The 9,113-nt window shown below is 50.3% G+C and overlaps 1 protein-coding gene across 1 annotated transcript; it reads right to left on the reverse strand.

Moving 5' to 3' along the window:
- Positions 1–248: 248 nt before the first annotated feature.
- On the reverse strand, positions 249–6,095 carry ING2 (inhibitor of growth family member 2). Its single transcript, XM_066573487.1, has 2 exons — positions 5,757–6,095; positions 249–1,309 (listed from the first exon to the last, which is right to left on the reverse strand). The coding sequence occupies exons 1-2, from the start codon at positions 5,929–5,931 to the stop codon at positions 642–644; spliced, it is 843 nt and encodes a 280-aa protein (XP_066429584.1). The 5' UTR covers positions 5,932–6,095; the 3' UTR covers positions 249–641.
- Positions 6,096–9,113: the final 3,018 nt, after the last annotated feature.

Raw genomic sequence — 9,113 nt, forward strand, 5'->3', positions numbered from 1 at the left:
ACCCCGATTACAAGACGGTACGCAGGACTGTTACATACCGTAATTGTGAGCGAGTTCTGGGAAGCATCTTGCTATAATGCACAAGAACACAAAATATCCACACAGTAATCAAACACTGCCAAGGAAAACTTATGCAGCTTCCCAGGTCAGTGTGACACTACTGTCCCCAGCCGGCACAACTACACGTGTCATTTGTCAAAACATTGCTGGTATATTTCTGGGAAATGAACGATTGCTGGACTACTAAACCATAAGAAATATTTTTATGTACAGCTTTCATGGAGTATTAAATGTACATTATCTCGGTTATTTACATGTTTAGTGCTCTAACAGCAATCCACTGCATGGAACGCCAGCGCTTCTGGAGAAGACCCTGAAGATACTGGTGCTCTCCTGCTTAGACGCACAGTGCACCCCTCTTTAGTGCAAGCGCTCCGACAGATGCACACTGAAAGTCCCCCGTTCTCTAGGTCCCGGCTTTCTGCTGGTACAGACTAACAGTCGCTCTTGCTGGAAAAAGACTAGTCACAACCCAAACAACTTTTAATATTGTAATACTATTAAAAATGTGTCCACGTTACCTAAAACATAAAAAAAAAAAAACACGACTATACAAGAAAGCCTTTAAAAAATCCCCTGCGCTATCTGGACCTTCTGTCCCTTTTTATCTTTTCTGTATTTTTGCTCATTGTTTTTTCATTGTCTCCTCTGCAGTCAGGACAATACCACTTGCCCTTCGGTTTATAAGTGAGTCCAACGCATGAGAAGTGGAACCACTCTATGGCGCATTCGTCGTTGTCACAACCTATCATCTCTCCGTAGGACACTTGGTTGCACAAGCAATACGTTGGCTCGTTGGGATCGATTGCAAAGGGAATAGGAGAGACATCCCTTTCCTGCTTGTGTTTGGTTCTTTTCTTCTTCTTGGAAGACTTGGGCTTCTTCTCTTTAGGCGGATCGTCAAGGTCATCTGTCCCATTGACCATATGACATAAGTCCCTACTCTCACTATTGCGCTGTCGGCGTGGTCGTCGAGTAGAGCGCTCTGACGTACTGAGGTCAGTTTTTGTCTTTTCCGTAGATTTTTCGATTTCTTCTGGGTCAAAGAAGCCCTTGCAAACGGCATCCATCTGTTTGGTCCTATTTTCTACCACCTCAAATACTTGCGTGACCAACTGTATCTTGTCATCTCCCAGCTCCTGCGTGACGATCAACGCTCTCTGAAGCTGCTGCAATAGGCGCTTCTTCTGATGAGGGTCGTTTTCACTTGCATGCTTCTCGTAAACCTCGTCTACCTCCTTCAGTGCTTCTGTGGATAGAAAAGAATAAGTAACATACAGATACAGCATATTTAGAAGATTCTACCTTAAAAAGACTCAATTGAGACCAGTCCGTAAGGGCTGGTCATCTAATGGCACCCTTCACTTTGGAATACTCTTAAAAGTGATGTCCCATTCTGGAGGCCAGTTACATGCCCCTCTGCCAAAGCAGCTGAAGTTGCACCTACGTCACGTACAAGACCCCCACAAATCCCAGAAATATAGCCCCAGTGTGAGGCACACTCACAGCTTCGCTCTATTCACTTTAACAGGACCGTTGGAGATGGCCAAGCTCAAGCGCTCTGCTATCTCCAGCAGTTCCATTGAAAGTCAATGGAGGTACGCATCCTATGCTGCCCTCACTACAGGACACGCTGGGGCAGCATTCTTAGGATCAATGGGGGTCCCAGGAGTCAGACCCCCACAAATCAGTAAGTCATGCCCTATCTTGATACCATTTTCTAAGTGAACAGTTACCAACAAGCTGTGGCTCTACAGCCGTTACAGCATTACCACTGCCGGCACGCCGACCGCTGAACACCACTTCAGATTACGAGGGATTCCTCCTGGAAGTATACGGCGACACTGCTACAGAGCCGCACATACCGCCCACTGACTGCCACTGTAAGAAGCATGCCAAGTAGTATATTTCTTTTACTGCAGCCCTCTATAGATGCAGCAGACTAAGCAGGGGGGAAAAAAGGTGCCGACACAACTGCCCAGTATATGCTGGAAAAGTAATGTCAGAAGTTGGGTTACGGAGCCGAATGAATAGGTGCAACATGTGTGTCAGCAGCTCTTCTACTGCATGTGCTGAACGTCTTCAGATGACCCAGATGACTGGAGGTGAAGTGCAGCCCAGATTGTCAGGCACAACTAGCTTTGGGCAGTACACAGACCTGCCCATGTGTTGCCCGATACCCGCGGGCAGTGAATATTACATGCCCGATTCTGGCCCATGAATCAGATGAATAGGACATGCTGCAATTTTTTTTCATGATGACCATCTAGCATGGAAAGATGCTCATGTGAACAGCCTAACTGGCTAGAGCGGGTCAGAGTCCGTGAAACAGTACTTGGAACGGAAAAAGAAAAAAAAAAAGTTGGGTGTTGGAAAGAAGGAATGGGCACATTGCCTTTCAATGCCTAACCCTTCACTTCCCCCAATAATCCACCACCAGAGAGGTCCAGAAGCGGGTTTCTCCGTTCCCCCCAAGAACATATGAAATCTCTGCAAAACCAAGCGTGTATGTGGGTGGAGGAGTGGAAGCTATGGAGCACGTAGGGCTGAGTACTCTACCTTGTCTGTGAGCCATGTCACCCACTGAACTGCTACTAGCATCTGAGCATATACAGTACCGGTAGACGCTTCTAAGGCTGCCTGTCCACGGGCGATGATCCGCAGGCTACGGAAAGTGCAGCGCCGGCACCCACGAGCTCCATACGACGGGTGCCGGCTGTTTCTTACAGCAGACACCCGGCGGCAGCAGTTTCAACAAGCCGATCCGCTCATCAGAACTGTTAACACTTTAAATGCCGCTGTCAGAATAGACAGCGGTATTTAAAGCATTAACAGTTCCCACGAGCGGTGCGGCTTGTTGAAACTGCTGCCACCGGGTGTCAGCTGTAAGAAACAGCCGGCACCCGACGTTCAGGGGCCATGTACAGTGTCCAGTGATAAGATCGCAGGACGCTGTGCGGTTGCTAGGCAGCCGGGAGCCTTCTGAAAGGTTGTTGTATAGCATGCTATGGAGGATCATTGCTGTGCAACCCCGAGGTGGACGCCCGCACAGGATTTCACAATTCAAATCCGCCCGTGTGCATTCACCCCAAGGCCCCTTAATGGCTGACATCTAAGGTAGTCATTAGGGGGTTAGAGAGACATTCATAAAGGTGAATCAAGTGATAGACTATAGACCCCCTGCTTCCACCCAGCGCTGCCGCTCAGGTCCTCCTCAGTGGTGACGCCCCGTACACCCAGCTGGCTGCCACCAAGTAAGGGACGAAGGAATCCCCTACTGCGGCTGTCACAACTGCAGCAGGGCATTGCCATCTTCTCCCACTGCTTTCAATGGGGTCCGGCGCTGCTGCCCGCCCCACTGGAGACCGTGGGCGATATTGCAGAGACAGGACATCCTGCGATTATTACTTTCTCACAGAAGTGAAAACATCGCAAAATGAGAATGAAACCATTGAAATTCATTGGTTTCATAATGACTCTTACAGCGCGAGAAAAAGCGACAGATTCTTGGCGGTGTGGAAGCGCCCCGCGGGCTCAGTCACATGTATGAAGCACTGGTAGATAAAAATCAGTGTTTTCCCCGTGTTTATTTGCGTCTAACACGTGTTTTGCTTCTGCATTTACTACGCAATTTCGGTTCATTAAACACCCAGTAGTCACCACACATCCGCACGTGACATCTGGTTTTACAACCTTTTTTCACTAAAAAAAAAAAATGGCGCAAGTGGCCAGTTTTGTCACAACCCACAAGACTGCGTACAGATAGACGTGCCGTGTACACGGGCGCCAACGCATGTTTGCTGGTTTGTTGTATAACTTGAAGATCGGTGGGGTCTCACTGCTAAGACCCCTCCTATCTCAAGAATGGGGGTCTTGAGTCCCCATCTGCCTGTCACTGCTGGGGGTCGCTCTCCCACCCAGTGAGGTCCGAATGGAGTGCTAGCCCCTTCATTTCTATGGTGCTGACGGATATGGCCGAGTGCTCGCCGGTCTGTATCGCTGCAGTCCCGCAGGTGAATGGCGTAGCATGCGCTTGTAAGGCCAGCACTGCACCTGACTGGGGGGTACAGCATGTCCATAGGGTGGAGGACAGACAGTCTTGGAATGGAGAGACCCCAAGTCATCACCTGCGCCGTGGGTAGAGGATAACCTTCAGACCCTACTAATGGTCTATACGCTGACCGCGCACACGGTAATTACATATGGGGTTCAGTGTATTGATTCCCCGCTCACACGTAATATACAGCAAAATAGTGCATGCCGCGTTTTCTTGCGCATTGAGCAGCCCATCTTATGGCCGCTGCACACAGGCGGGTTGGACTCCACATGCGGGAGGCTGCAGCAGGAGCCCACCCTGTGCGCAGCCACCATCCGCACGCACCTGGATATCCTTTTCCGTACTGATCGCCGTTAGACAGGCGCAGTACAGATTTTAAAGTTTTTTAAAACTGCTTTTCCCGCAAAAAACACGGCTTGTGGTCAATTGTCAACTGTGGACGGGCCGCAGGTCGGACGGCTTACACTGACATCAATGGAAGCCGTCTGTGCGGGAACCGCAGTACAGTGGAGCATGCTGCAATTTATCATCCGTGAGCGCAAAACCACAATTGGTTCGCCTTGTGCGCATGGAGTCATTTTTCCACGGCGAGCTATGGAGGCTTACTGCTGCGGAACCCGGAGGTGGACACCAGACTCCACCCGTGGACATTGGTCAGCGGATTACCGCATATCGCACGCGGTAACCTTACGCTTGTGAGCCCAGCCTTAAGCACAACAGCGGTCTGCACACCTGAGCGCAGCCATTCACCGCGCCGCCGTGTGCTTCCCCTATATAATAGGTGACACGGCCAGAAGGCACGCCGCCGTGAACAGCCACCATCACTACAAGTGGGAGGCGGGCCCCACTGTGCGGACTGTACAGGCAGCAGCAGACATCTTCCTATAAGGATGTAAACAAGGTGGCCCCGCCCCGGGAGCACGTGACTGCAACTAGATGAGGCGGCCAATAACCAGGCCTGTACCGGGATATATATAGGCAGGACAGTACGGAGGGGGCGCGCTGTATACAGAGCCCTACGCTCACACAGGGGGAGTGGAGGGCCTGCCGGCAGCCGGACCACACGGGGGTTAATGTTACCCCATGACGTGATACGCCTGGTATGCGGCCACCCTTCAAGGGGCGTGGCCTACGTTCAGACTACCCGCCCAGTACACGAGCCGCCCAATGTGGGCGTGGTCGGCCGTAGTCTCCACTACTGTAGTTCCTAACTAAACTATAAGTCCCGCCCTTGGGGCGGGGTCTCAGCAAGTCTTCCTGATGGTGGTCCCTCCCCGGAAGTGACTAGGAGCAGTGACAGTATACAGGGATTACGCTCTGCACACGCTCTATACAATGTAACACACAGTGTGACAGGCACGCAGCGTCCTGCACACAGCCGCCCCTGTAATAACCGGCTTATGGCCGCTACACGTACATAGACTCAGAACTACAAACCCCAGACTCGCCAAAGCCAGAGCGGCGTGTCAGTATCTGACTCCACCTCCACGGCATGCTGGGATTTGTAGTTCTACAAGTTGATCACACATCAAAAATGGCAGCAGTGTGCCGTACACCTATGTATATATGACAGCTACACGTGGGGGAGGGGCGGCGGGGTCCCCCCGGTACTCCGGGACCCCCGGCCACGTGCACTCACCGCGGTACTTGGTGTCGATCTCCCGCATCAGGGTGACGCTCCTCTGGATCTCCAGCGGCACGGACTCGATGCACTCCAGATAATCCTCTACATAGGAGACCAGCTGACTCTCCTCTACCCCGCCGCCCCCGCCGTGCGAGTAGTAGCAAGCCTGCGGCTGCTGCTGCCCTAACATGCTCCCGAGCTCAGCGCATCCAGCAAAGTTCCGGGAGTAGGGCGGATGCGGCCCGCTGCCTGCCGGGAGGTGTCGGGGCGGTGCAGCTCCTCTCTCCGTCTCCTCCGCTCTATCTCTGGGGCCGCATTCCAATTTGGAACCCGGCGGCCCGAGGTGAGGCTCTGCGCATGCGCGCTCATTCCCTTATAAGGCACGACGCCCCTTTTTTTTCCCTCGGTTTTATTGTGTTTAGATTTTCCCGCATTTCCTTTACTCATCGCTCATTGGTTAAACGCTTGTGAGATAGGCGTGGTCGCGGCGGGGCGTGGCTTGGCCGCGCTTAGTTCTCGCCCATGGGTTTAACTCTTCCGCCCGCTGACAGGCCCGCCGTGTGTCTGTGTGCGGCTGCCATGCTCTGCCTGTGCTGCACACATATATGATGCCCTCCGTGCCTCCTTTTCAGCGCCCACACAGCATTGATCATACGGAAGCCATAAGCGGCGTCACTTTCCCTTTGACTTGTAGCGAACTAGGGAAGATTTCACAACACGTCACGTGATTCAGGTCACATGACCCGCCTGTGCTCCGTAGTGTTTACCACCGGGAGGGGGCTGTGTTTACGGGTGATGGCGGCAGCTGCTAGATGTCAGCCAGTGCTGACTGTTTATAAGGGGCTTCACACCAGCAGAAGCGTATCTGCGGACTGAGCGATGCTTTATTTGCGAGCATCGGCAGATTTTACGGTACTTTTTGCCCCCACAAGGCGCGTTCATCTGCACATGGCAAACAAAGGGCGCGCACCCATTGAAATGGCTAATTAGTTCCAAATACGTTCCAGCGTATCGCACAAGCATTTGCGCTCCCCTCATTGACTTCTATGGGAACCTTTGATGTGCAAATACGTCGAAAAGTAGAGCATGTTCTATTTTTTTTTTTGGCGCAACTGAAATGCACGCTAAATACATAATTATGAATGAGCCTATTGAAATGAATGGGTCCTATTCTCCGCACAAATACGCCCTAAGAGCAGCGTCACCTGAGCGGACTGCAGTTGCGCCTCCTAGTCTGACCGTATTTATGTAGCGGTAATACGGGCGAGGGTGCCAGCCTGACCCGAATGCAGAGGAGCCATGATTCTTTCAGTTTGCAAGAGGATAGCGGCGGTCGGCACAGTCATCCGCATCATGGACCGAAGTCTCAGGGCCACAGTGCTGTACAGGATGTCACCAGCAGGGGGCCGCCCCTCTGAAGCCCCGTTATAGCTTCCTCAAGTCAATCATAGGGCTGTACTCAGCCACTGTTCCTCTCCAAGTGATGGACCCCACAGCTGAACCCAACAGACCCCTCCATAAGTCAGTAGGGCAGTGATTCCCAATCAGGTTGCCATGGCAACAGGGCTGTGGAGTCAGTAGAAATGTAGCGGCTCCGGCTTATAGCAATATATGTTATAAATATGGTAGAATTAATTCAGTACAGAGCTTGTTCCATATTTCCTTTCATAGGAATTTAGTTCTGAAGTTTTGGAATTCCTAATCACACAGCGCCTTGTATATTTACAGTTTGGTAAAGACTTGTGTTCTAAAGTTGTATTCCAATAAATACATTTTACGTTCTATTAATTATCCTGATTATCATAATGGTGGTAAAACACTAGACGTTACCAGTAAATGTATCACGTCAGAAACATGAGTCCTGTATCAGGGACTCTGGGAAAACTGAGGAGTCAAAGGTTTGGCTTACCTTGTCCATAGCCTTTTATGCCCCCCCCCCCCCCCCCCCGTGTGCCTTGAGAACCAGGGAGAAATGAATTGCGAATGGTCGCGTATGTGGTCTCTGAGCAGATGTACGCGTATGGTCAGCGTGGAAGAAAGCTCACAAGTAGGGAATGACATAAGAACATCGCACAGTCGACCACCCTGGCGAAAATACTTTCTCTCCAGCTGGAATTCCAGCTTTTCTACCAGGTCTCCTAGCAGGTTGCGAGTAGTGTTAATTGCGTATGGGCTGCAGGTTACACACATCCATAGACATCCATGGAGCCCATCCGCGTGGAATCCGCGCTAAAAGACAGCATGCTGAAATTTTTCCTTCGCTCGTGGAATACACAACTCCTACCTGCAGATATGAAGAAACTTCACAACTACATGCCTTTCAGTGCCCGCGTATTTCCATAGATCCTCCATGCGGACGGCAATCGCGGAATCCGCAATTCAAATCCGGTCTTGTGAGACTGGCCTTACAATGAGGTTTTGTCACATTCTGAAAAGGTTTCTGCTATTCTTGTTATCAAATTTGATGAAATTTTCAATAGCGCTTCTACCACGCTTCTCTGAAAATAAGACAGTGTCTTGTAATAATTTTTGCACCAAAAGAGGCACAGTGTCTTATTTCTGGGGGTGTCTTATATTTACCTAACTGACGGCATCCCAGTCCCTCGCGCTGGTCTCTGGCGCTGCGGCAGGCGGCCGTGTCCACTGCACTGATAGCACTCTCTTCCTGGTAACAGGGCTTTGAATACCCCGCCTCCAGCAAGCGAGTGCTGTGATTGGATCACGAGCGCCACTGGCTTAGCCAGTCAGAGCGTTTTGCAATACATATGACTTTTTCATCGCTTTTATTGCATTTTGTATTGAAGGCAGGGTAACCAAAAAAACGTATTTCTGGCATTGCTTATTTTTTTTCCAGACAGCGTTCAGCTTCGAGGCATTACCATATGGTGTCCAGATCAGGACTTCACTGTGTAGGAACAGAATAAATAAAAAGTTATGTTACAATAATTCATTAATTGGTTTGGAGGATTTGACGAGCTAAACCGTATGTTTACCACTACACAGTGACAGTCAGGTCCCAAACAAACAGTCCCGCTTACTACAAGGACCCTAGGTATAAAGATTCTAAAAATTAACTTTTATTGAGATCTAGTTAAAAACTTACGTGTAACAAACAAACAAACAAACAAAAAATTTTGATAGCAGGTAGGTTTTTAACTAGATCTCAATAAAAGTTAAAGGGGTTGTCCCGCGAAAGCAAGTGGGTCTATTCACTTCTGTATGGCCATATTAATGCACTTTGTAATGTACATTGTGCATTAATTATGAGCCATACAGAAGTTATTCACTTACCTGTTCCGTTGCTGGCGTCCTCGTCTCCATGGTGCCGTCTAATTTTCAGCGTCTAATCGCCGGATTAGACGCGCTTGCGCA

This window comes from Eleutherodactylus coqui, chromosome 7 (assembly GCF_035609145.1).
Source record: "Eleutherodactylus coqui strain aEleCoq1 chromosome 7, aEleCoq1.hap1, whole genome shotgun sequence".
Classification (NCBI taxonomy): Eukaryota; Metazoa; Chordata; class Amphibia; order Anura; family Eleutherodactylidae; genus Eleutherodactylus; species Eleutherodactylus coqui.

Excerpts from the sequence above, each read along its gene's own strand:
- ING2 (XM_066573487.1), bottom strand. The coding sequence starts at position 5,931 with ATGTTAGGGCAGCAGCAGCCGCAGGCTTGCTACTACTCGCACGGCGGG. Across the intron at positions 1,310-5,756 it reads GATCGACACCAAGTACCGCG|AAGCACTGAAGGAGGTAGAC; the intron begins GTGAGTGCACGT and ends TTCTATCCACAG.